Source organism: Vombatus ursinus, unplaced genomic scaffold, assembly GCF_900497805.2.
Source record: "Vombatus ursinus unplaced genomic scaffold, bare-nosed wombat genome assembly UNPS02009835.1, whole genome shotgun sequence".
In the NCBI taxonomy this organism is placed as follows: Eukaryota; Metazoa; Chordata; class Mammalia; order Diprotodontia; family Vombatidae; genus Vombatus; species Vombatus ursinus.
In genome coordinates this window covers 19,125,875-19,153,469 of record NW_020949613.1, presented here as the reverse complement: position 1 = coordinate 19,153,469, position 27,595 = coordinate 19,125,875, and the positions used below count along the sequence as shown (strand labels likewise).

At 36.5% G+C, this 27,595-nt stretch overlaps 2 protein-coding genes across 4 annotated transcripts in view; one reads left to right on the top strand and one right to left on the bottom strand.

Moving 5' to 3' along the window:
- Window positions 1–9,302, top strand: part of B3GAT2 (beta-1,3-glucuronyltransferase 2) — a 77,793-nt gene extending 68,491 nt beyond the window's left edge. The window contains exons 3-4 of the mRNA XM_027852940.1: window positions 8,595–8,743; window positions 8,833–9,302. Coding sequence (XP_027708741.1) covers window positions 8,595–8,743; window positions 8,833–8,919 — 236 coding nt within the window. The 3' untranslated portion in view covers window positions 8,920–9,302. The remainder of the gene's footprint in view (window positions 1–8,594; window positions 8,744–8,832) is intronic.
- Window positions 9,303–9,374: 72 nt separating this feature from the next.
- SMAP1 (small ArfGAP 1) overlaps window positions 9,375–27,595 on the bottom strand; it is a 213,232-nt gene continuing 195,011 nt past the window's right edge. For all 3 annotated transcript variants that reach the window (XM_027852936.1, XM_027852937.1, XM_027852938.1), the window contains 4 exons: window positions 21,786–21,916; window positions 15,450–15,618; window positions 14,206–14,534; window positions 9,375–10,333 (listed from right to left, as the gene is read on the bottom strand). In XM_027852936.1, coding sequence (XP_027708737.1) covers window positions 10,199–10,333; window positions 14,206–14,534; window positions 15,450–15,618; window positions 21,786–21,916 — 764 coding nt within the window. In that variant the 3' untranslated portion in view covers window positions 9,375–10,198. The remainder of the gene's footprint in view (window positions 10,334–14,205; window positions 14,535–15,449; window positions 15,619–21,785; window positions 21,917–27,595) is intronic.

The window sequence follows — 27,595 nt, the reverse complement described above, 5'->3', positions numbered from 1 at the left end:
GGAGGAAGGAAAAGGGGGTCAGGCAGCAGTAAATGGAGATGGAGAGTGAGCAACATGGCTGGGCCTTCTCGTGATATATAGAGATTTCAGTTCAGGGACTTAGCATTACTGAATTAGCCTCAGGATGGGGTTGTTCCCAAGGGAACAGGCATGGTGGTGGAGCAGGTCCCTGTGGCTTTATATGAGTCGTTTAGAAGTGTAAGGAATCTCAGGAGGTCATTGAGGTCAAACCTTCCATTTTACAGTTGAGGAAAATGAGGCTCAGCAAGATATAATAACTTACTCAAGGTAATTAGTAGCAAATAGCATTAGTAGCAAATAGCAGAGTTAGAAATGAATGAAATAAAAAAGCATTTATTAAGTGCTTACCAGGTCCCAGGCATTATGCTAAGTGCTCAGGGTACAAATACAAGAAGCAAGACAGTTTCTGCCTTCAAGGAATTACTTTCTAATAAGAGTGGGGGCCGGGAAAGAGTATTTTGGTCAGAGAAGTCACAGGGAAGGTGAGTGGAGTAATAGGGCAATTGAATATCCTCTCTGGGAATGGTCATGTTGATGTGATTAATGTTCCTAGGGCTAGAGGTAGAAAGTTGGAAAAGGTAAAGGAAAGAGTACATGCCATTCATCATGGCATGAAGATGGCCAGGGAGAAGTGTGGTGGGTCTAAGTCAGGCTTGATATGGTAAATTATTACCAATCAAAATCCTGGACCCCAGGGAAGGGAGATGGAATGCCAGGTCAGAGATAGTGAAGGAACACTAATAGCCAGAGAACAATTTGGTGGGTTTATATTTCAACCTAGGTCCTCCTACCTCAAATTCAGTGCTGTTTGCTTCCAGTACCTTAGTTTTAGTGAGTGATTATTCTACATAGAGACCAGAGAGAACATTTAGTAGGATACTGTCATTCTTATATCCAGGTTATAAAGGTACCATTACCACAGGCTACTTTGGGACATAAAAAATGTATATATAAATATATTAAAATATACATAATAAAAATTATTCTAATGAATAGGATTTACTTTTTAAAAAAAGAGGCAATACGTAATGGAAGGTAGGAGAAAGATGCCTATTGCCAGCTCTGGGAAGGCAGATATAGATGTGTTAAACTACTTGGAATACATTGAGGTAATTGATAGATATTGTTGGCAGAATCTTAACTGTTGGCTAAATGAGAGTAGGAAGGACTGAAGTAAAGCTCCTGGACCAGTTCCCTTTGGGGGTCCCTCAATGTGGAGCCACACTGTGAACCCTGTGCTCTGGTGACCTTTCCCCTAAGCAATGGGATATCATAATGAAGTCAAGAAATACAACCTACAGACAGCATGGTGGGATGAAAAAAGAACTGGACTCAGAATCAGACTTGGGTAGGCTCTGCCACTTATTATTTAGCCCATCTGGGCCTCAGTTTCCTCATTTTAAAATACAGAGTTTGGAAATGTGATCTTAAGATTATTTCATGTTTTCTACAACTGCTTAGAGCAGTGAATCTGACCCTGTTTTTATATTGCCTCAGTGTATCTCCAGATGCCTTAAAGGTTATTGTAAAATTTCTGGACCCTCCCCTCTAAAATAGTTTCTTTTAATTCACACTTTAAAAAAATACGGCATTTGGGGATAAGAAATTGTCATTTATGTCATTCAAAAAATAGTTGTCTAAGAAGTACATCAAATATCAATGTCTAATCAACTAAGAACTCAATCCTCATTTTTTCAAAGAAAGCATAGACAAACACTTAGGCTATTGACTCTGCAGACTGGCACTGTAAATCACAGGATGCCAGGAGAAGCATCTGAGGGCTTGGCCTAATTAGCCATAGCTGGCTCCTGACAGGCAGCATTGCACTGCTTCCTTTAAAGATCTTGTTCAGAATGAAACAGACAAAAATGACTGAGATAGATGCTCCAAAAGCATGTCTTATTTACTTTTGATTAGAAAATGGATAAAATCGGGTGAAGATTTATGAGGGTAACAAGATTTTTTTTCCTGGCTAACCTTGCCTACCCATGGTTTCATTTAATGGCAGATTCCCCTTCTCTTCCTCTAGCAAATGATGCCAGAGAATACTTCACAGCTAAAGAATGACTGTTTTCAGTCTGTCAAGCTCCTTAAATTGCCCACCCAGCATAGACCTCTGTCTTAACAGTTGGGAGAACTTCCTTTAAGTACTTTTTAAGAAAAAGAAAGAAAAACATATTTCAAACTATCTTAGCAGTCAGATTGGTGAATGTAGGAAATCTTAGGAAAGAATAAGAGGAACCTGATGAAAATAGCCACATACCACTTTCAAACTAACCTCCAACAAACTGGGGTCCTATTTCTCATGAAAAGGGAATGTAGAAACACGTTCACTAGCTTTAAGCCAACATAAAAAGCACAGGGTTCTGAGAAAACATTATTCTAACGAATAGGATTTGACTGAGGGAAACAACATGGCAGACGGTTGTCAGTTATAATGTTATAAACTGGAGATACTTCCAGGGTAGTCAAATTAGGACTATAAAACCTTCAAAATTGTCTTTGTGGAGACCTGAAGTTTTAATAAGAAACCCGAGAGTGGGCTGGTTGTATATGCTGTTTAACAGGCTTTTTGGAAGCCCAAACCATGAGTCTCCCTGATGTTTGCAGTTGGTGAGTGTCCAGTGGACAACTGGGCATGAGGGGGAGTACTGTGAAAATCAACCAGCTAGATGCTTCTTTGATGTGAATGGTCTGCTCCTGATGAAAACATTACCTCTTATCTGAACTTTTGTTATAAAGTGCTTATGTGATAAGGAGCAACTTAAATTGTGAATCTGTTTCCTCATCTGTAAAATGGAGATAGCTGTAGTAGTATTTATTTTATCACAGGGTCTTTGTGTGTAAAAGTACCATGTAACTTATTATAACTAATAGTTAGCATTAATAGTGTTTTAAGATTTGTAAAGCACTTTACAGATATCTCACTTTAGCCTTACAACAACTTCATGAGGTAGGTGCTATTATTATCACCATTTTACAGATGAGGAAAATAAGGCAGACAGAGGTTAAGTGATTTGCCCAGTAAGTGTCAGAGGCTGGATTTGAACTCAGGTCTTCTTAACTCTAGGGCAACTAAGTGGCAAAGTGGATAGAGTGCTGGACATAAAGTCAGGAAAACTCATCTTCCTGAGTTCAAATCTGGCCTCAGATTCTTACTAGCTGTGTGACCCTGGGCAGGTCACTTACCGTTTGTCTCAGTTCCTCATCTTTAAAATGAGCTGGATTGAGGGGATGCCCATCAATTGGGGAATGGCTGAACAAGTTGTAGTATATGAATATAATGGAATATATTGTGCTATAAGAAATAATGAACAGGCAGACTTCAGAAAAACCTGGCAAAGAAAAACAAAGACTTGTATGGACTGATGCTGAGTGAAGTGAGCAGAACCAGGAGAACATTGTACACAGTAACAGCCACATTGTGTGATGACTGACTTTGATAGACTTAGATCTTCTCAGCAATGCAAGGATCTAAGACATCTCCAAAAGTCTCATGATAGAAAATGCTATCCACATCCAGAGAAAGAGTCTGAATGCAGATCGTAGCATATTATTTGCTTTTTTTTCCTTCTGTTTTGTTTCTTCTTTCTTGTGGTTCCTCCTATTGGTTCTAATTCTTTTATAACATGACTAATGTGAAAATATGTTTAATAGGAATGTGTATGTAAAGCCTATATCAGATTGCATGCCGGCTTGGAGAGGGAAGAGGGAAGGGATGGGGAGAAAATTTAAAGCTCAAAAGCTTATCGAAGTGAATGTTGAAAACTAAAAATTAATTAATTAATTTAAAAAATGAGCTGGAGAAGGAAATGGCATACTACTTCAGTATCTTCCAAGAAAACCCCCAAATGGTTTGACTTAAGACATGATGGAAAGACATGACTGAAACAACTAAACAACTTCCTTTCTCTAGGCCCAGCTCTCCATTCACTGTGCCAGTTATCTCTTGTTGTAATTACCCAGTGAGGAACATAGACAATGTGGGCATAAGTTCTGTTCTATGGATTGGCCCAGGGGCATTACCACATCTTCATTTAAGGTTTATTTTGTATTTGTACTATTATTGCAAAATGATGTTAATCTGGCTAACTTGCTATGTAGTATGGCTATATACTAACTCATTAAAAAATAGAATGACTATTTACGAGACTATTGACAGCGAGCATCCTTTGGTATCGGCCTTTGGTTGCTCTAGAGCAAGCCTACACAACCTGTGGCCTACCAAAGGATTTCCTCTACATCCCAAGGATGTTTTCCTCTACATTTTTTCCAGGCTGCCAGAAATCCTTTGGCATGCTGCAAGTGGCGCACGGGCTGCGCATTGTCCAGGCCTACTCTAGAGTCTAGACTGATGGTCTAGAGTCCAGCCAGGGGCGCAGTTTGCAGATCACATGTGGCCCTCTAGGTCCCCAAGTGCAGCCCTTTGACTGAATCCAAACTTCACAAATCCCCTTAATAAAAGGATTTATTCCGTAATATTTGGACTCAAAAGGCTGCACCCAAGGACCTAGAAGGTCATATGGGGCCTTGAGGCCACAGGTTCCCTACCTCTGGCTCTAGACCATTGCCTAGTGATGGCTGGGTTGGTTGCTTTGTACTGTTAAAAGTGAGGGCTGCACCAATGACCTGCTGCCCCAGTTACTTACAGATTTAGAGAAAGTCCAAGTGGTTATACCAGAAAGTATATTGTAGTCAAAGTGAGAATACTCCAGTTCTGGTCTAAGCTTCACTAATTTAGCCCTGTGATCACAAAGGGTGATATTAAAAAATTGCCTTTTACAAAGGCAGGTAAGAAAGTGCTTTGTAAAATGTTGATTCAGTTTGACAAATATTGATAAAATGTGCTTGCTATTTGCAAAGTATTGTGTTCTTGATGCTCCTAGAGATACATATAGGTCTTTTTCATATCTTTCCATACAGTCTCCATAAAGGATTTACCCAAAACAACTGAAGATCTCGATCCTCTGGTTCTTTTGATAGTTTGTTGATACCAATACAACACATATGCCATGTTAGCCTGACAACATGACCAGCCCATCTCCTTTTCCTAGCATATACAGATCATGTATGTCTCTTATCACATGCCTTGGGGTGTGAGTTATGCCTACTACAGCCTTTTGGGACATTTGAAATTTTAATTCTTTTGAATTGTGACCATCTAGGTGATGTGGTAGATAGTGCTGGACTTGAGTCAGGGAGACCTGGGTTCAGGTCCTGACTCAAAACTATTAATAGCCATATGTTCATGGGCAAGTTTACTCCTTTCAGCCTCAGTTTCCTTATCTGCAAAATGAAAATAATAATAGTAGCATTTCACAGAGTTGTGGTAAGGATTTGAGGTTAACATGTAAAGTGTTTTGCAAGTTTTTAAAACACTGTATAAATTATTCATTTTTACACTGTGGTGTTCATGAGGGAATTTATAAAAATGAAAAAATGACCCAGTTCTTGTCCTCAAGCAGCTTAGAATCTAGTTGTGGTACAAATGTTAAATTTATTTCAGAAGAATCTGGAGCGCTAGTCCTCTTGGATAAGCCATCTGCTTCAGGTTTTTCATTTGTGAAAGTGACTAATACTGTCTAACCCCCCACCTAGAGAAATCTTTATTCTCTTAAATCAGATTTTTTGGTGTTTTTTGATTTTTGTTTTTGGTTTTTTTTTTTTGTTTTGTTTTTGGCAGGCGGCAGTATTTAACAGGGTGGGAGGATGGACTAGGTCTTGAGTCTCTGATATAATAAGAATGGAAAAGTAAGAACACTAGCGAGAAGACTTCTATTTATAGACATTCTTGTAGGATAAAAATCTTGATTAATTGGTTCTCAACTAAAATCTTAAATTACTCAAAAATTCTGTCATTCCATTCCTTCCTTATGCTTGACTTTGAGGAAAAGTCGCAAATTAACAATAGGAAAACAAGTTAGTTTCAGGAGCTTCTTCTTTCTTTCTTTTTAAATAAATACCAACATTCCAAGTTATGGCTGTCTCAGTACACCTCTCTTGAGTGGTGTGATTGTGGGCAAGCCACCATTCTAAGCTTCGGTTTCCATATCAGTAAAACAGGGATGATGTCTGCTTTATTTGACAGACTTTGTGAGGAAACAACTTTATAAACCTTAAATTCTAGAAATGTTGTCATTATTATTCTAGTTACACTATTGTACAGAATTGGTATTTACAATGACCTTAATCTCCAAAAAAGGTTTATGTAGACTATACTGTACTGAGGTAAGAAAGTGGACAGATGTATTTTTAGTCTCCATCAGTAGGATCTTCCTCTGATAACCTCAGTTAGCAAGAAGTTAGCTAGTATCCCTTCCCCAACCTTTGCCTCAACAACTGAAGTTTTATTCCATTTTGCATGAAGATATGATAATGACTCCTTGGTAATGGGTAGAAGAGTCCAAAGCTAAATGGAATTGGGGTACTGGCTCGCTCCCCATGGCATAGTCTATACCATACTTGGAGAAAAGTGGAATAGACTGACTTGCTTATTCTAGACTTAAGGAGGTGACATCTATAAAATCCATCTGGTTGTGTTTGTCCTAAGGCCTCATGTGTCATTCTCTTCACTCCTTTACTTTGTGTTCCCTAAGCATTTGCTTGCTTTCACTCACTTGTGTAACACTGATGATACAGATGTTGCTTTAGAAGTGTCTTCAAGTCTTTTATTAACAAGTTTTTGTCCCTTCCAAATAAATTGAAATCTTGAAACACTCTAAAACAGAGGAATCTAGGGATAGTTACTTGAACATAAATGTTGTATGCTGGTTCTTATCATAACTATTTTTTTAAGAGTTGTCAAATATATGTCATATACTTCTGAACCTCTCATTTTACAGATGAGAAAACTGAGACCCAGAGAAGTCAAGTGATTTTCCCTGCTTGCCTGGCACAAATGGGGGATATGGGCACTAAAGAGAAAGAGAACAGAGATACTGGCTAGACAACTGGGTTATTTTAAGAGTAGATCATTCTCACTGTATGTTATCTCATCTCCCATCTTCTGTTCTGAGTGCATTTTGCATTACTTGCTGACTCCTTCAATGTGGACAGTTCAGGACTCATTAAGTTAGTGTAGGTGACTAATGTGAAAATATATTTAATATGATTGTACATGTATAACCTATATCAGATTGCTTGCAATCTCGGGGACAAAGGAGGGAGAAGAAATTTGGAACTCAAAATCTTATAAAAGTGACTGTTGAAAACTATCTTTACATGTAATTGGAAAAAATAAAATAGTAAGTGGGAAAAAAAAGTCAGTGTAGGTACATTTTCCAAAAAGTAGATCAAGAAGGTCAAGTTACTCAGTGTTTTAGGTACCACAAAAGTGATGTTTTCTGATTGTTAAATAGTTTTACATCTCAGCATATGTCTCTCCCCCCCCCCCTCAACTTCATGTTGAACCAGATGGCATGAAAGAGAGAAGGGAGGCATGGAATTTCTAACAGTGCTGACTAATTTCCAATTGTTTAAGTACTTGGTAGGATGCATTATAAAGCACTTGAATCAGTGGGCCTTCAAAATGTTCCATTTTTGTTTGAATTACACTGATTCATTTGGATTAGAGATGCACTGCACAGTAAGTATTAATGGATTCTTTGAGAACTCTGGTTTTCATTGTATAATTGTTCCACTGTGTGATAAATTATAGTATAATGTTATTCAAAAATGGTGAAAAAAATTCATCTTGACGTTTCCTTCCAGCTCTAAAATTCTGTGACCAGAAACAAGTATGAACTTGTATGATCTTTCCATTTCACATTCAACTTTTCTCAAAGTTCAGGCTAGTTAGGCAGAAATCTATAATGGACATGAACTTATACTATTTTAATATTTAATTTATTTTTTTTTCTTTTGGCACAGTTACTTCTTTGGTTTTTAACTAAATAAGAAATACTAATTTTGATGCTGAGTACACAATGATATAGATCATACTGATGGAATTTCAGGTTTCATCAGCTAAATTCACTAGTACTGATGAGCTTGGGCATACAAATCATGAATCTAGAACTGAAAGGAAACTTAGAGGACATCAAAAGTGACTTGCCCAAGGTCACACAGCTATTAAATGCTAGATGTGGGATTTGAACCCAGGTCTTCCTGACTCTATCCCTTATACCACACTGTCTCTCAAATTATATCTAGTCAGTTTTTTTTTTTTTTTAAAAGGTGAGATGCCCTCACCTCTTCTAGAAGCTGAGGTCATGGTAGAACTTTTCAGGCCATTATTGGTTTATATTTATTTTCAGAGAGTTTTGGGGACCCAGAATGGATCTGGATTCCTGTTTGTATCCTATATTTTAAGAGATGGGTCCAGAAAGATTTCTTAAAGTGAAATAGAACTATGAAAATTCTGTGTGTGTACACAGCAAGATGAGATAGACATGAGATACAGGATTACATTCTGGATGAATCTCTGAGTCTTTTTGTGACTAAGTTTACAGAAAAAGGGCTAAAAATTGGGTCCTGGACTGAATGGTGGTAAAGGTACATTTCAACCAAGTTACATGGATAAAAATCCAAGTGCTACAGTTTTTTACTTTAAAACCTTTTTACTTTTCACAAAGGGTTTGCTGTGAGCCTTCAAGTGATCTTGTCCAATCCAAAAGCTGTATTTAAGCGCCGTGGGTCCCAGCCAGGGATGCAAGAGTCTGATTTTCTAAAACAGATAACAACAGTTGAGGAACTGGAACCAAAAGCAAACAACTGCACCAAGGTATTCATTCATTTTACCAGTGTTGCTTAACTGTGAACTGAATTGCAATTAGGGGCCCTGCTCTAAACTAACATTTTCTTTTCCCTTAGGTTCTGGTATGGCACACTCGAACAGAAAAGGTCAATCTAGCTAATGAGCCAAAGTATCACCTGGACACTGTTAAAATTGAGGTCTAACCTGAAGAGGGAAACCATGATGGACAGATGGTTGGGGCAAAGGATGCCTCCTGAAGCTTAGGCTGCAAAAGCATTCAGGTATTGCTCACTCTTCTACAGTGCAACAGTCCCAATTTTCATCTGATGGACATCTGTATAAACAAATCAGATGGTGTAAAAATGGATGTTTTGTCTTCCCTCGATTTGCATGTTTCCCCTCACCATTTCAGTTACATAGAGTCACCTAAAAGATCTTTATATCGAGAGAAAATGATGCGGCAAGGGAACACTTCCAACTACTTGCTTTTTATGTAGTTTTTTTCTTCTCCCCCGCCCACCATCTCAGTTGGTGAAACTGAACAGGTTTTTAGGAACAAATCAGTGATAGTGCTATTCTGACCTCTCAGCACAAAGTGATTCCTTCAAGATCAGTGGCAAAATATAGCTAAGGAAATAAAACCCACAAGAAAGGTTGATGGATTCATCTGTTTAATATAGGGAAATAACATTTTGTCAATACTAGGCACCATAATATGTAAACACAATTACTGTCATAAACCTGGATATACCTTCAAGGATTAAAAGTACTATTTTGTAGATACCCTGTATGCATCTAGTGCAAGGAGTGCTCTGCAGCTTAGCACTATGTACACAAGAAGTGATCCCAATTATAGGAGACTCAGAAAATACTCAGGATTTCTTTATTCTTTGAACAGATTAAATTTTGTGGTAACATCCAGGTTTATCTTCCTTTCACTAACCATGTTCCCTGTTAAGCACACCATAACAACATCACAGTGAAATGAATGATGAAATAAAAGAATTTTGATACACTAGAAAACAGTGCTCAGTGATACATTTACATCCTATTTATATGGTTAAACATCTGTTCATATAGTACCTTTCTACAGGATTACTGGCTAATTTGGGGGCAGGGTTTATACTGTTAGAGGTATTACTAACATGATAACTACTTCCCTTATATGCAAACAGTAGACCTATAATCTTATTGAGAATAAAACTGATTATGGAAATTGACTAAGCAGCTTCTCCGAGAATATGGTTTATGAAATCATGTGTAGTACGAAAAAAGCTGCCAGTGACGTCAATATGGATTCTCAGCCTGCTTTTTACCACATCAAATTTAATCAATAGAGACCAACACGGTCAGTCAGTTAATTCTTAATATGAACAACTGGGGGGGAAAAAGAATCTGTACATGAATAAACAGGGGAACTAGATGCATTTATCAAGGAATGTCAGGTGGTGATAATTCTGGATGAAACTCCTATTGCAGTTTTCATTTCCACAGCTGTGTGCTAAGAGTCTGACCCGATGAGCTTCCAGACCATCCTGCTGTTGTACTGGGGGGTTGGCCAAAACCCACAGCACTGCTAGCACTGGTGATGTTCATTCCAGCCATTTGCTGATTCATCTGTGAAACACAGAAGTAGTTCGGTAATTAAGCAGAAAGAAAATACTAAGTACACATTCCATGGCAATTTATGTATTACATTGTCATAACATATGTTATGCTTTCCTCCCAAATATTTTGAGGGTAGCCTAGAATAAGTTTTATTTTAAGGATGTGTACTTTTTTTTTCCCTTTCAAAAGAATAACAGTTTTACAGGGGCAACTGATATTCAGGCCAATGAAAAGTGTACAAATAATCATATATAAGGAGTTGGATGTAAGCTAATGTTGGCCTGAGTGGTTTTGACTGCCAATAACAGACACTGAAAAGTCTTAGCCTGAGATTAAATATGAAAAACAAAGCCTACTTAGTTTCAAGAGAAACAAAGGTGAGAAGGAAGTTTCGCACATGTGTTTTAAATGTATTCACATCATACAGCCTTCTAAAGAATTTAGACTGGCTACCAAGGGGAAAGTCACCAACAAAATATTCATTAGACAACAAGACATCTCTAGCCTAAGAGTCCTGATAAAACCAAATCTAAAACTTGAGAAGTTTTACATGGCCAGAAAAGAATGGTTTAGGCTGCTTGCTTTGGGATTAAAAAAAAAAAAAAAGAAATGTTAGTACTCTGACTACTCTCACTTACTTGCTAGATAGAAAATATGCAGATTTGGGTAAAGGCAATTCAATACTCTATTACAGACTAAATTTGTATGTATTGGCCTGTATGAACTTTTAAATCAAAGTGAGCAATTGCAGTGCTTTTTACTTATGTGTGCCAAAACAAACTTAAGTATGTGTTCTTCTGTAATAATACCCAAGCTGATTTGCCTGTAATGAGTTTTATGGACATTATTCTTTTGGATACTCTGTGTTTAGGAGCTGCTTATCTTAGGTTTTGGATCCAGTTTCTGATCATAAACAATGTAACATGTATTTTTTTTAAAATGCAACCCACAGGAATGTAGCCATAAAAATTGCAAATAGTATGGTACCAATGTATTCAATAGGAAGTTTTGAATTTCAGAGATGCAATAAGGGTTAAATGTTTTAGAAATTCAAACATTTAGCAAGTCAGATGCTCCTAAATTATGCCTAATATACTGAAACTGCATGACACAGGTATTATATAGTTCCTTTCCAAAATTTCTGCCTTTAATGAACTGTAAAGTGACTTTTTTGAGGACTTAAAAGATATCTTCCTGAATTATCTAACAATGTCCTAATGAAAAAGAAGGATTTTTAGATTTGACACCATGTGATCCTTGAAGATTAAGACAGATCTTGCCCCAATGGGTATGTGCGTGTAGCAGGTAGAACCATCACTTCCCACACTACTTCAACTCTACTGGAAGCAGTAAAGATTCCCCCGAACCTCACGCCTGGTGGCAGTAGTCCCTCCTCTGGAGGGTATCTCTGCCATCTGTCAGTACAGAGTGGTGTGTGCATGAAAGCAAAAGCTCAGCTTCTCAGCAGCTGGAAAGAGATGAGCTTTATTGGGATCCTAGTTTGAAGACTACGTTTTTATATAGAAAACTTCAAGTCAACCTCATACACTTGGCTGGATTATATCTTGGAGCATATCTCAAATTTGACAAGCAATAATGTTAGCTCATAGCCTATAAAGCAGGTCACACAGTTAATGAGAGTAATCCATTCCCCCCTTCTTCAGGTGTTATAAAACTGTTTATACGCATCTTCTACTAATGGCTGTTTCAAACACCTCACCTTCTCAGGATAGATGGCAAGTGGGGCAACTCAGATTTAATCAAGAAAGATTATAAGCAGCACTACTAAAAAATTACTGCCCTTGTGTATTAATGAGTCAAGAGTAGAACACTCAATTGCCCAAAAATACAGCATCTGATCGTCAGTGAAGAGACTATCTGTTCTGATCGATACGTTTGTCTGTCTAGTTGTGGTGTCTTGAGATTCCTTGAAGACAGGAATTTATGTAATGTACATATTGTAAAAAAAATTAAGTTAAAAAAATTATATCCTGGAATCTCCTAACTAGCAAACTGATCAATTTGAGTTTATGCTCACTTCTCATATTTAGGAAATCTTTAAAGATTAATATTCACCAAGCATACTTAGAATGGTAGTAGAATGTAAATAAATAATAATGAAAGCGCAACTTTCTGGGTCTTATTGCCTTTATGCCCCCCTTTCTCCTCTCTGGCTAGAATTGGAAGCTCTCCCATGCATCCTTAAAGAAGGGCTCCAGAGGAGATCCTGGCAACTGTAGACTGGTGAGTCTCCTGTCCAAATCCAGCGAAGTTGCTGTAACCTATTAACAAAGTCAAGGGTCACAAAATGCATAAACTTTGGGGGTGGACCAAAAACCTAGACCCAAGTTATGGAGGGTTTATTCTAACAAGGTTTCAGACCAAAAACTGCTCAAAGGAAAAAAAAAAAATGAAGCAGCAAGCTACCAAGGAATTGAGAGTTGTATTTTGTCATCAACAGAGAGCCAGCTTTTTAAAAAGCAAGGGGATAAATGGGAACTTCTTTGGATGGAAACATATTTACAGTGGATATTATTCCCCTAGGAATTGATGTTGAAATCAGGCTTATGTAACATTTTCACAGATTATCTGGAAAGGAGAATGAGTGTACAATATCATTTTAAAAGTTTGCAGATGACACTAAGACTTAACAGATAGAAAAATCTCATATGATTGTATGAAAAGGGGAAGATGAACTTCAATGCGTGAAATACAAAGTGACGAATGCATTTAAGGGAGGAAAAAACCTATACTTGGATGGATGAGGATTTTAAACTGTTAAAAAAGCAAAAAAAGGAGTTGCCACACCCAGGGTTCCCAGCCCTGTAGCTATCGGCTCAATATACTGCTGAGACAAACCAATAAAAAACCCAAACGCCAATTCTGGGCAATACCAGCAAGTATATTAGAAAAAGAAAACAACATCCTACTTTTGTAAGAATCTGTGGCGTGTCTACACCTGGAATACAGCATTCTGGATAGCCACATTTGAAAAATAACAAAATAGAGCTAGAGGACATTTAGAAATGGGCTAAGGAGAGGAATTTTTATATGAGGCTGCAATGGAAAAGTTAATTTTAGTCTAAAAAGTATGGTCTTACATGTAAAAATCTATATCGTAATACAGAATGGACATGGGCTTATTCACCCAATAATAGAACTAGAGAGTACTCTGTATAATAGTTTTAATACAAGAGGAAATGCTACTAGAGATACTTTTGGATTTGGTTATCCAATGTGGTGGAATAAGTGGAAAATACTAATTCATGAATGAATGATCAACATCTGCACATTAAAGAAGAATTTTTTTTAGGTTGGTAACATCCTATACAAAACATCAGACCTAACCTAATGACTTTTCACATGTTTGTGATTTGACCATAATAACATTTCCCTAATATCTGACCATTTAAAAATCAATTAGGGAAAAATCTCAAGAATTTGTTAAAACTTTTGTTCCTATGGTACAAAAGCCAAGAAAAGGGGTTTCTTTTGTATGACAAATCTAAATCTTGCTCTTGGACATTATAATAGGTGCATGTTAAACATTTAAGCATGTATCAAGTGCCTATATAGTTCAGGCACTGTGCTAGGCACAGGGGATAAACAGATACTTCCTATTGTAAACTGTCACAATGCTGATTTTTAAAAATCTGGAATCATCAGAAGATTACTGAATCCATGATGACAACATGTTAATACCCAAAACAGGTTTCAAAACTCACCTGCTTTATGAGCACTCAAATATTAAAACATCACCCAGGGCTAAACAGCATCTCTTTCATAGCAGTGCATTTAACTAAAAATTAAACTAAAAAAGATAAATAAATGTACGCTCTTTAGTTTGGAAAAAGGCTGGAAAGCAAATGCACACCTCATACCTGAGAAAGGTTCCACTGGGGCTGTTGAGTTTGCTGGATACCAAACTTATTCTGTGCTGCTCCCATTTGTCCTACCATTCCTCCTTGAGACCCGACAATATTTTGAGGAAGTGGCATCACACCAGTTTGTGCATTTCCCACAAACCCATTGGGCATTGCCATGCCAACCATCATGCTTGCATTTTGTCCCATAATGGGTACTGATTGTCCCATCATATTTCCCATGATTCCAGTGGCTGCAGGCACAGGTACTCCCATGGATGGAAAGCCTTGAAACTGAGTTGGTGCTTGTGAGGTAAATGGCACAGTTGAAGGGCCCATAAACATACCTGCGTTATAGGGGGGAAAAAAGGAATCTAAACACTCTGCTTCCACTTACAACTCCAGTCACCCTTCTGTTATCCTTCTGTGGACTATGTACACCTGTTTATTTTGTTCATCTCTTAACAGGAAAAACTGCAATGCCAATTTAGTTTGATTTTACTAGTTACCCCAGCACACTTCTGAGAAAGCCACCTCCCTACCAGCTTACACAAAATGAGTTAGCATTACCATGAGCAAAACCCCTAAACAAATGATTTGGGATTATCTGCTATTTAAGATTACTCATAACACCATTCCTCTTCAGTTGTATAAATAAATAAGAGTTGACTATAGGTTTGGCTTTGATGGATAGCTTTTAGAGTCAAGTTTCCCAGCACAATTTCCACTTAAATAGGGAATAGGTTTCATGTTTTAGAGGAAATTGCCTGAAATACACTCAAGCTGTGTATATAATAAAACTTATAGTTCTGGTTTCATTACAATGATGATGACTTTAAAATGTTCAAGCAGTCTTGGAACATATATGAAATTCAGCTTGTCTTGTTTACATGCAGAGACTATTCCATCTTGTACACAGTCATAACCTTCATGCAAATCAAACTTTATCAATCCAAGGTAATTCATTTTCTAGAAGCTTGTGAAACTGTATTAAGTGATATGTGAACAGCTTGTTAATTCTAAATGAATAAAATTTTTGAATCCTATACTTGCCCTTTAATTTAATGCTGTTTTCATTTCAGTTTCTTAGCTGTGCAAATTGCAAGAGTAAATACATCCATCTCACATCTAAATAATAGAGGACATATACAATTGATATTACACTGATGAATTTCTGAGCACTTATATCTAAAACCTTCATTGAGTACAATGTGCATATGTGGAACTGAAACCTTTGGAAACTGACTTTGAAAATTAACAACCTGGAGCACTTGGTTGCTGAATGGTCCCTGTCCCATACAGGGATAGGATGGAGTCTTTGGACAGTTGCTTCTTTGCTGATTCTTCTGATTTTGTAGTTGGCTCAGTGAACAGATCCAGATCCACAGATCCAGTAGTTAAAGAGGCAGCTACTGGTACTGTGGGGGGCCCCTGAAAATACAAATATCAGAATAAGTGAATAGCTGAAAAAACTTAAGGGCAGTTTCACAAATTAAATCACAGCTAATCGTGGTTTAATGGTGGCTCAAAATCCATACATATACAAGTTATAAAATTATTCAGAAAGTAAATACCTGAGGATAAATCACAAACCTACACAAATAAAAGTTAGAGTTTCACAGTTTCTTAATTAGGGTAATACTGTCAGGCTATCTTACCTAATCACTAGAATCTAGTCTTTTGAGTCTCTAGTGTGTGTCCACTACACAAATTGTCTAGTAGTGGCTGCTGTCTGTACCACAGAAGGGCATGTGCTAGACTAGGCAATCAGGGGCTTGGAGTTTTCCCATTTCTTCTTCCCTCTTCTAAACTGCCACTTTTAAGATATGCTACCCTTTGATTTAAAGGAGATTCCTAAAACACAAATACAGTACTGGAGTTGGTTCAATACCCAAGCAAGGAGTCCTTTTTCTTCACAATCTACATAAAACCTTAAACCTAAATTTAGATTCACCTTTTGCCACAGTAATGTTATCAATAAAATACTCCCAGTGTGTTCAGAAACTGTGATCAGCCTAATTACTCTTTGCATATTTTGCACAACTTTTATGAGAAAGACAAATGGCAAGTCAATATGATATAAATTTAGTCCCTATAATATAATGTAGTCCATGAGGGTAGGGGTGATTTTATTTTTGTTACATGCTTTGAATACTGCAGGTGCTTAATAAATGTTTGATCAATTAAACTGAACAACTTTTACCCAATTCCACATCTATATAATGTCAAAAATAAGTGATATGAATTGAGAAAGATGGTCCCTATACCATGGAACAATCTCCAGTTAATCAAAGATTCAATTATATTTGGTATTCTCTTGACTACTAAGGAAGGAGAATAGATTAATACAATTTAGAGTTAAAAAAAACAAGATGAAATGGACATGGATACAATGATTAATTTGACTAACCAAAATAACTAATGCCCCAAACATTATGGTTAATCAAGGTTTCAATTAACTTAATTGAAAAATATTTTCTGAAATTTGCTAAAAGCTTCATTATACCATAAGGTACATTAACAGTATGATTCTTATTTGTTGTCCCATACCACTTAAAAATATTTAGTCCTTTCTTCAACAGGTGAAATTTTTAAATGAACATTTTATATATAAAAATATAAGTAGTGGCACAGAAGGATTTGCCTCAGTCAACCTGAGACCAGGAATCACATACTGACTGTTGACCCTGGGGAAGTCATTTGACCTTTTAATACCTCCAGGTGCTAACTCTTAAGCTGCATTTTTGTACTGGTAAAGGGTAACTAAGTGGGAATTACTTACTTGAATGAAATCATGGGGCCAAACCAAAAAATAATTACTAGTACTCCAGCTGTACAAAAAAAAAATATTAGCTCCACCAAAGTCCTACTGATGTTTCACTGTGGTGTACAAGTGCCTTAATCTTAGGGGCCATGCCTGAGTAGCACAAGCTCTGGAGGAAAAATGGCAGTGAGTATAGTGCCAGAGAGAGGGGCAGCTGCATTCAAAGACTAAGGATCACTAGGTCATAGTAACCCTTAAGGGCAGTTTTCTAAATTATGGAACGGTTCTGATCTGTGTTGGTGGAGGGATATACACACCGATAAAAAATGCAGATTGCTTGAAGTTTTTAAGTATAAAAGCAAACTAAAAAGTCTTTGATACTTTGTGAAAATATAGTCTCTTCCCATAAATGTCAGATTTTCTGAGTATTGTTTTTCTCCTCACACAATGACCTGAAACCTCACTACTATTCAATCCATCAAATATGTCTACTATGTTCCAGGTCCTGTGCGGGGGAATGGGGACACAAATACAGTGAATGAAGGGCAGGTATATACTATAGAAATGAATTCAAGCCATCACCATGTGGCTGTGCTTTCTTTCAGAGAAACCCTAGAGATGATACTACATAAACCTCTGGGTTCCTGTGGAGAAAAATGTGAAAGTAACTATTGGTTAAAATTCTGTAGCAGAAGAATTGTCCTCTTTTTCACTAGGCTGAGAGGTTCAGAATTATTTCTTTCTTTCTTTCTTTTTTTTTTTTGGTGAGGCAATTGGGGTTAAGTGACTTGGCCAGAGTCATACAGCTAGTGAGTGTTATGTGTCTGAGGCCTCATTTGAACTCAGGTCCTCCTGACTCCAGGGCCAGTACTCTATACATTGTGCCACCTAGCTGCCCCAGAATTATTTCTCAAGTGGTGGCTAAACTCGGTCATTGGGAAAAACTAAAGGGGTACAAAAAATAAAAAAATAAACTGAGTATTTATAAGTATGTTTTGTTCCCTCTCTCTCCCCTACATCTTCTAGCTTTTTTTATTATGTTGAAAATGTAATAAAAATTAAGTTCCTAAGATTATTTTACAAGTTAAAAAAAAATGAGAAAGGGATAGAAGCTAAGTATTATATCTATAACATCTCTATAACTGAAAAATTCAAACTTTATGAAAGAGGACATCACAACAGGGCAATCTAGATATTTTTAAAGTAATTCAAACAGTAAGACTTTTTAAGGGACATTTTTTGGAACTAAAGCAAATTCCCCTTATAGGCCGATCTTTTAAAAAATTTTAAATGAGACATGAAATATTGTATATGACAAAGGTTTTTATATATCATTAAAACCCCTGAAATCAATGCTACCAATGAATTCAAATATAGCCAAACACCTTTGCCTAGTTTGTGTCTTTGTGAGCAATTCTTGGTTCTCTTTGGGTTAGCTGAGGCTTTTTTTTTAAATCATTGTTTATTTTTACTCATCAACGTCAGAAATTTGCTTATGACACTAGATACAAAATCATGTCAAAACCCTGGCATGAGTAGGGGATTAATTACTCTAGAGCTCTCACTGGAACACTCCTCATTTCAACAGCTTGTAAATATAATGTATGTTTTCTCTGCTGATGGCGAGTAGTGGCCTTCCTCATATGGACAGAACCTTAAAGCAGCTAAATCAAATAGCATGCTTCACTGAGCACACAAATATCCAAATCTGTTTTTGATGACCTATTCATCATGTCAAAAAGTGCCAGATGAAGAAGTGTCCTCAATAAGTCTATCACATGTGTGCTTGGGGCAGCAATGCTTCCCTTACCAAAAGGGCAGCTTCCTTCTTAGGGAGAGTGTAGGGCACTATGTCCATTCTAGTCTGTAGGGCTTTTGGGAGTCATGGGAAGATTGTTTCCAGTTTCTACCACCCAAAGGTTTGGATATAAGTAGTCCTAGAATTACCAATATTAAGGTGCTATAGCTCCTTAATAGTTTCCCCCAACATGTACTTCACCAGTCATATGCTGGGAGTTCCCTGAGGACACCAAATTTTAATGTAAGCAAACCAGATACTTTCCTGGGTGGAGGCAGAGAAATCTTGTACTTTGTTCTAACTAATAGGAGAGTACAACAGAGGGACTTGAACTATGGAAGGCCTTTGTGGTTTCTGTCACAGAAATCTATGATGACTGGATTCTATGTAAGGGGCAGTCAGAGCACATTTTCATATTTTTTTTTTTAATAAGTGTACATATTTTAATGCCCCATTGCAGATAGCAGGCAATTATATAATGCAAGAAATCACTTGTGTTACAATGAAGGTTCAAAGCATCCAGTGCAGAGTAACACAAGGGGTGCAAAATTTCCAAAACTGTCCTGGATCAAACAGTGGGATCTCTGTGCTAAAAGTACTATAAGCTCAAGCTCTAAAATAGAAACTTGGAAGAGCTTATAAGTGAATCTTGGTAGCTGCAAGGAAAAGTCATTTGAATTGTCCAATCTCAAAGGTTTCGGAGGTAAGGCACTATTTAAAAACATACCTTAATGAGTTATTCTTTGAATCTATGTTTGAGTGCCATTTAATCAAGATTATAAACCTTGAAAATTGCTGGAATATTTACTCACAGAATTTTATATTGTGCTAGCATGCCCCAAGTCAATGTAAGTACAAGCTATATATTTACTTTAGATTGAAAAACAAATTTGTAACAAAAGAAAAGCAGGCCAATTAAAAATATTTTCTGTCCAGTATGTTGAGGGTTATTAGACAGACTATATCAAAGATCTTCCCTTAAGAAAAGCAATGCTGAAAAGAATGTTCCTCTGCCCAGAGCCCTGTTTCACAAGTTTCGGTCTTGATGGTTTAATTATTGGTTTAGATACTAAGCAGACGTTGCACATGGCACGCTGGAGGCTAACACAGAGGAGGTAATTCTTAGAGCTACTGCAAAGCAACCTGAGCACCCCAAAGGAATCCAAAGAAGCCTGGCAAATATAACAGCCTCACCAGAATGCCAGAGCAAATAAATTGCTTTTCATGCTCAGATTGTCGAATATCCCAAATCTCTCTTTGGAAAGCCATAATACTGGAGTGGTATCAATTTTTTATTGTTTCATGCACACTCATCTCTGCACAAACAAATCAAAAGGTGAATGATTTAGCAGTCATCATCAATTAAACTATATAACTGCAAAGATTTTAAATAGTTCATAAGTTTTAAAGGGACATAGACATAAAATCAAAAGGTATCTTTCTACAAAACACAGATTCTTCCAAAGCAATAAAATGCTGACAATGAGTTTTAATGGTTATTTCAGATACATCTCTTTTCAAATATACTAGCACCTCTGCTTCTAATGAGAATGAGTTATTTTCTAATGATGCAATATAAAATTGAGATGGATTTCCTATTAAGCTTTCTGTCCAAATAAATCTGATTTGGCACAAGATTTCATTTCTTGTTCAAAAAGAAATTACTGATGGTCAGGTGGCACAGTGAAAAAAGGATTTGGAATCAGAACCTAGGTAAAATCCTGCCTCTGCCATTTGTTATCTGTATGATCTAAAGTCATTTAACCTCGGGGACTCAGTTTCCCTCTTCTATAAAATGAGTTAGTTGGACTAAATGGTTTCTAATGTGTCTTCCAGCCTGAAATCTATGTTCTATGAATATATATAACACACACATTTTAATGAAAATATTTTGTTGCCTATTTTGGAGGAAATAAAGAGTTTAAAATGAAACTCAAAATGACTCAAATGGTATGTTTTTCTTGATGGTAGAATAGATCTTTAAAATGTGCATAATTTCTGGGGCAGCTAAGTGGCTCAGTGGATAGAGCACCGGCCCTGGAGTCAGGAGGACTTGAGTTCAAATCCGGCCTCAGACACATAATACTTGCTAGCTGTGTGACTCTGGGCAAGTCACTTAACCCCAACTGCCTCACTTTAAAAAAAAAAAGTGCATATTTTCCCTTTAGAAATTCCATTAAGGTGATTTTAAAATCCTGCATTACCAAAAACAAATTACTTCACCATTAATATAAATGTCTCCATACAAAATAGTTGACACAGGTACTAAAACAAATTAGCAAGAATAGTACAATAGAAATGAAATTTGTTTTTAGTTTGGGATGGTATTCCCTTAAGGAAGTTCTCCTTGGAATTTGGCCGGGCTGGGGACAAGGGCCTGGACCACTGGCATTGCTTTCCTGTTAAATGAGGCATAAAAACCTCAGCCTGCTACTCCCCTGCAGTGGGAATTCCACTAAACTTGCCCAACTCTGCTATTTCACTGATGCCTATGGAGGCAGAGAAGGGCAGTATCTATTTTATAGAGTTATAGTGTCCTTTTAAAATCTCTAATTGCAAATAAATTTATTTTTATTCATTTTTATAGTCAGTGAACATTATCATTCATTTGCTCCAGTCCTGGGCCTGAATCATTAGATTGGCCTAGATCATAAAACAACCAAACAAATACACCTACTTTTTTAATAACAAAAGGGGCGGGGGGCAGCTCTTTGGACCTGGAGATAATTCGCTTCTTTTTTGTCTTTTGTGTGCATGAATGTGTTCGTTAATGATTGTTAAATTCATAATTTTTAGAAATCAAATTTTTTAAACTAAAAAAACCAAAACAGGATATGACACTTAGAATAACACTACATATCATCTCAAGGAAAGTCCATAATCTACTTAAGAACTTAAGGCTTTGAGTTCCTTACCTCTCTACTCTGCAACTGCACTTTGCTTACAGGACTAGAATTTTTCAGCTAGTCAGTTTTTAAGAAGCAATGCGGAAAAAAACAAGCAATGACAATACAAAACCAAATCCCTCCAACATACCTGGGCTGGGGGTATGACTGTTGCTGGTAAAGGATTAGAGATCATTGGGCCAAAGATATCCAGGTCATCATTCAGGGTAGTAGTGATGGTAGTAGTACTGCCATTTGTCACAGGCACTTCAGGAGGGCCATCTTAAAAAATAAAAAGTGCAGAGTCTCATTTTAAAGTAAACAATCTTTAAAATTACAAATGACTGAGATTTATATAGCCTTTTAAAACAGTTTCAACATATTTTTTTAAAAAACCCAAAACCAGAACATTCTAAAGCTCTAAGTATTAAATCACCTAGGTCACAATTCACCAGTAACTAATACAGATTTGAAAACAAACACAAACAACTTAACACAGTACTTCCTTTGTAAGCTTTCCGAAAATTCTCAGAGAAAACACTTTGTTTTGTTTTTAAGCACAGCTGCTTCTGGTGAATGAAGTACTGTTAAAGAAGCAAATCTCTAATCAGGGACTACTTTTCAGGGTACTTACCACTACACTAGTGGGCTTCAAACTTTGTGATTTCAAATTTCCTATATCACTTCTCAATCTGCCCTCCTCTTCTAAAACTGTTATAGCCCCTCTGAAATCACAACAGCATGGTGGGGTACGGAGGCTGAATGGGCAGGCAGGATTCAGGAACAGAGGAAGGTCATAGCACAGAGGTTGGGCACTGCACAGAGATCTGGCTGATTTTGCCACTACACAAAACAGCTGTTGGGAGAGCTTTAGTGTTCCAATTTCCACCATCTACTTGGAACTCTCTCACAGTGCCCAGATTGAGACGACTGCTCTAAACTAATAGAGATTCTGTTTTTCCAAGTATAACTGAAATCTGGCATCCTTTTATTTCCCATTCATTTCAAACATTTGCAATTCACAATAGCCCTTCACTATTACAAATGAATGAGGCTTCACAATAAAATAATTTAAATATACAATTTGCAAAATATAGCCTGTTAAACCTAAGTTAATTGGAAAGATTACCCATCTGCACTTATTTCCAAATCATTTTTCTGTACTACCACATTATCAAAATTATAATTTTACCCCCCCAAAAATTTAATACATGTAGTTACCATATATCTATCAAGAGTTATGGGCTATTCAGAGGTAAAGCAATCAAAGAAAATTTCTCTGGAATTATTACTAATTTCAGAAGTTATACATCATGTAGGATTTAACTGAAAATGAGAATGGAGCCTTTCAATTAACAATTAAAAGAATCAGAATACAAGACTTATACATGAGATGAATGCAAACTTGTTTTTAAACCAGTATCTGGAAAATACATCAAAAGCCAAAGTGAAAAACTTAATTTTTCTCTACATTGAATCCCTGTCAAATGACAGTAATGATCTGGATTTCAGAACTCTATTAATACATATTTTACATAATAACAACTAGCATTTATATAGTGGCTTTAAGGTTTGCAAAATGCTTTACATACATGATTTCATTTGATCCTCACAATATCTCTGAAGTAGATGCTATTAACCCATTTTACAAATGGAGAAACTGAGACAAAGAATGACTAAAAAGTTTTGCCTATGCTAGTAAGTGCCTAAGCCTGAGTCCATCTCCCAGCTACACAGTGGCTAAAGTGCTAGACTTTAAGCCAGAAAGACTTCAGTTCAAATCCTGCCTCAGACATTTACCAGCTGTGTGACCCTTGGCAAGTCACTTAACCACTGTGAGCCTTGGTTTATTCATCTGTAAAAGAGGGATCATAATAATAATAATAATACCTACACCTCATAGGATTGTTGTGAGATCAAATGAGATAGCATATGTAAGGTGCTTTGCAAACCTTAAAGTGTATTTTAAATTTTTATACCTCTATTCTACTCTGCAAATCATATAAGGTTGAACTAGGAAAAACCAAAGTAAAATGACACTTAAAAGGGTTTTAAGATTAAAAACTAACTACATGGAGAAGTCCATAAATCTACTCACAAGCAGCTTATTAACTTAATATTTAGCAATAAGGAATCTCAATAATTCAAAAGTTTAATCTATTTTGGGGTTATCACTCCTTCGAACTTCAATTTGACTTTTACAAATAGTCTAATTACCCGAAATATAAAGAGTCTGTTTTAAGGAGTAGACTCTGCTCTATCTTAGAACATAATTGAATGTATAGCAAACTGATTGATAATATCACGTCCATTACCTTGCACAGCACCTGTATTTTTATCCTGTCTACGACTTTGCATCCTTTACATATACATACTTCACATAAGTGTAAAAAAGGATGAGCCAGACCTTTTGAATTCTATTCCCATTTCTTATCCTTAATTATATGACCATAAGCTAGTTGTGACTCCTATTTGCATGACAGCTTCTCAATTTCTATGCTATTTGGCTTGATACTTGTTTACAATGTCATGAGTGTTTCTCAGGGAAAAAAATCGTCAACAAGCAAGATATGTGGTCTTTCTGGCATGTAGCTGTATATATGCTGACAGTAAAGCCAGGCAAGGATAGTAAGCCACTTGAAGCATTTGTTCAAAGCTTTCATATGACCCATATTACACCCCCAAACAGCACTATATAGAGATAAGAGCAGTGCACCAGGATTCAGAATCCTTGGATTTTGCTTTTATTTTGCCACTAACTAGATGTTTAAGACTTAGGTAAATTACATAAGCTTTCTGTGCCTCAGTTTTCTCATCTGTCAAGTTCAATACAACAAAGGAATTAAGCATCTACTAGTGTAACAAGATGTTGTGCTAGGTGGCCAAAATACAATGAGAAAAGCCACTGGCCATGCTGTAATCCTGCTTACTTATGTGGCTATTTCAAAGATCAAATGAAATAGTGCATTTAAAAGCCTTTGTCAATGTTCAAGCTCTCTACATGCAAGATGATAATGCAGAGTTAAAGGAGGTATGTGATGGTGATGTACAGGGTATACTTTAAAATCTTATCTCACAAATCTTCAAATCTTATTTCAACCTCACAATAAGGAGTAATGGGGTACAGGAGAAGATATTACTTTCATTTGGCAAATGAGAGATTATCTTATATCCTGATTCTGTACATTTAAATAATGAGGGTAGATGAGGACGACAGGGAATCAAAATAGAGAAATGGGCAGGAGGGAAAAGATGGAACAATACTTGGTTTACTATTCAGACCTTGCCCTTGAATGCACTGACAAATTATGTATTGGGCAAAGAAGATATGTAAACTTGCAAATAAGCAAGAGATGGCTCTGTAGCTAAAAAAGCTGCTGCTTTACCTACAGCACATAACATTATAGTAAGCCTACAAGAACTCTGAAAAACCCATCCATGATGGAGAATGGATCAGGGATCATCAAGGTCTTAAGTTCTAAATGGATGTTACTAAGATTTGTTTTTTGACTATTCCTTGACATGAAAGAGATAAAGAAATGCTGGCCAGCACATTCACAAAAGCGAAATACTTGCTAAATGAAAATTAACCTCTTATAATAAGTGTTTTGGTTTTGTTTTAAATAGCTGCCTGATATTTCAAAATATAAATGTTCTTGGAAAAAAAGAAATGTCCTTAATATTCATTAAAACATTCTTTGAACTCTTTTGATTCTGAACACACATAAAAATTAAGTCAGGTTCTATATACAATTGCCTCTCAGTAATGACTGCTTATTTCCATGTAACTAAAGCATGGGACCCTATAAAATCAGATAACTGGATATGGCTATTTAGGATAGGGCAGTCAATGGCCCTGAAAATACCTAAAGTAAACTTAGTCATTTTCAGTGGGTTGAAGTTGGTTTTCCTAGTTGGCACTTAGCTAATAAAGTACTTAGGATACTGCCCTTTTATCTCAAAGCTCTGTGAATATTACTTCTCTTATTACCACTCCCCCTCCCCCAAGCTGCTCTTCATACTACCTCTGTTCTCACTACACATGTCTGGTCACCCTTTCAATTACTCCTTTTCCCAGCTGAGATTACTCTGATATTCACAGATAAACTCTACCCTCATTCCTGATATCATTCTGACAGTTATAAATCCTGATTCTTCCACCATTAGTTTTCTTTATTCTTGTACAGCAGATTGTCTATGGTGAAAAACTAAGTACCAGACCACTTTGCATCTTTAAATACAATTTTCTCCTTCAGAACTCTTCCTTTCTCAATTGACTCTGTCTCGTCACATATTATTACGTTCAACTTGAAATCCTAACCTGTGCTAAGTTAAGTAGAAGAATTCTCTGCCTGGGACAAATATACAGATGTCTCTACAAATAATCATTAAGGGAGAAGCATTTAGGGACATTCAAAACTTCTGGGATTGTAAGCTTTGAGTTCAGATAAGCAGGATAAAAAAGCTCACACCCAAGTAGAAACTATGTTTATTGTATTTTTTTGCCCTTTCTAACTCAGCAAAGTTTTCAAAGGAAGTAAACAAGCCAAGAAGCATTTATTAAACACTTATTACGTGCCAGGCACTGTGCCCAAAGTCTCACAAGTATTTTAAAATGGGTTTCAATTGTCATTTTATCATGTTTATCACAAGCACAATTACTTCACATCTACAAGGCTAACAGCTTTATTACAACGTGTATAGATATTTCATTTGGTCTTGAATTGCCCTTCATTTTTTCCATATTCTGTATTTTGGCAGAGCTTAAGAGGATAGAAATGGGGGAGATGTTCCTATTATTTATGTAATGATATTTGTACTATAAACTAAATTGATTAATTACACAGAAAAGAATAATTCAGCAGTGTATTATTGATTATTATTCTGTTCACTAAACGGGAGCAGAAGCAAGGATAATCAAAAAAATTGTGTGTAAAGTCATTCAAAAATCTCTCTGTGCCTGACCCAATCAATATCCACCCAGCTCAAGTGTGGAGGATAAGAAAGGTCACCCAGTATCTTTGGGTGACAGTAAAGAAACTGCTGAGATACAAATCTGGGAAAAAGCTAGATTACCTTGGGTAGTTTAGAGGTATCCCCACATCATATGAATAGTACTCGTGCAGATCATTAGAAATTCATTGTACCCTTTCATCATGCTTAATATAAGCAAAGGACTGAAAATTCAGTCTAAACAATCAAAATGAATTTAAAATACATTTTCCCTCTTTTTTCACATGTTGAAATGAAGTGCTTATAAAAATCAAAAGCCCCAAGCTCCATGCCATGACTATAGCTCTCCATAATTCGAGTAAACTAGTCATTTAGTAGCAGTATAGATTATTACCCAATGTTCAAAAGAAATACATCAGCATCACAATCATTTTCAATATCCAGACCAATATAAATCTCTTCTTCCAGGGTGAAAAGAACCCCAGAATCGCACATAACCAAGCATGCCTCTACAAAATAAAGTGTACCTCTATGTCAGTAGCTAGCTAATCAGCATTCACCAGAAAAAGGCTGACACATTTTACTTTTTGCTCTTCTACAGAGCAGAGGATGGTAACAGAAAGAGGTAGGCCTAGCCTATAATCAGTATGCAGAGGCAGTGGTAGCCAATAAAAATAATGGGAGATCCAAAGTACCAAAAAAGCCTAAGGCAAATGAAAGAAATTTAGCAAGGGACAACTTCCTAAAGAAAAAATGAAGCACAAAGGGCCCCTTGAAAAGGCACTGAGTAAATAGAAGAAATTAGGACAATGCAGTTTAAAAAAAAACAAAACCAGGGGAATAAGGGAAACTTCAGTCTTAAAAGCAGGCATCAAACCAAAAAATTAGGAGCTTTCATTTTATAAAAGTTCTTACCTTTAAGATTTCTGTGAGGACATTTAAAAACTAGGAACTGAATATGTAAGTAAATTTTTCTTTGGCTCAAAATTAACATTTGAGACTCTCTAA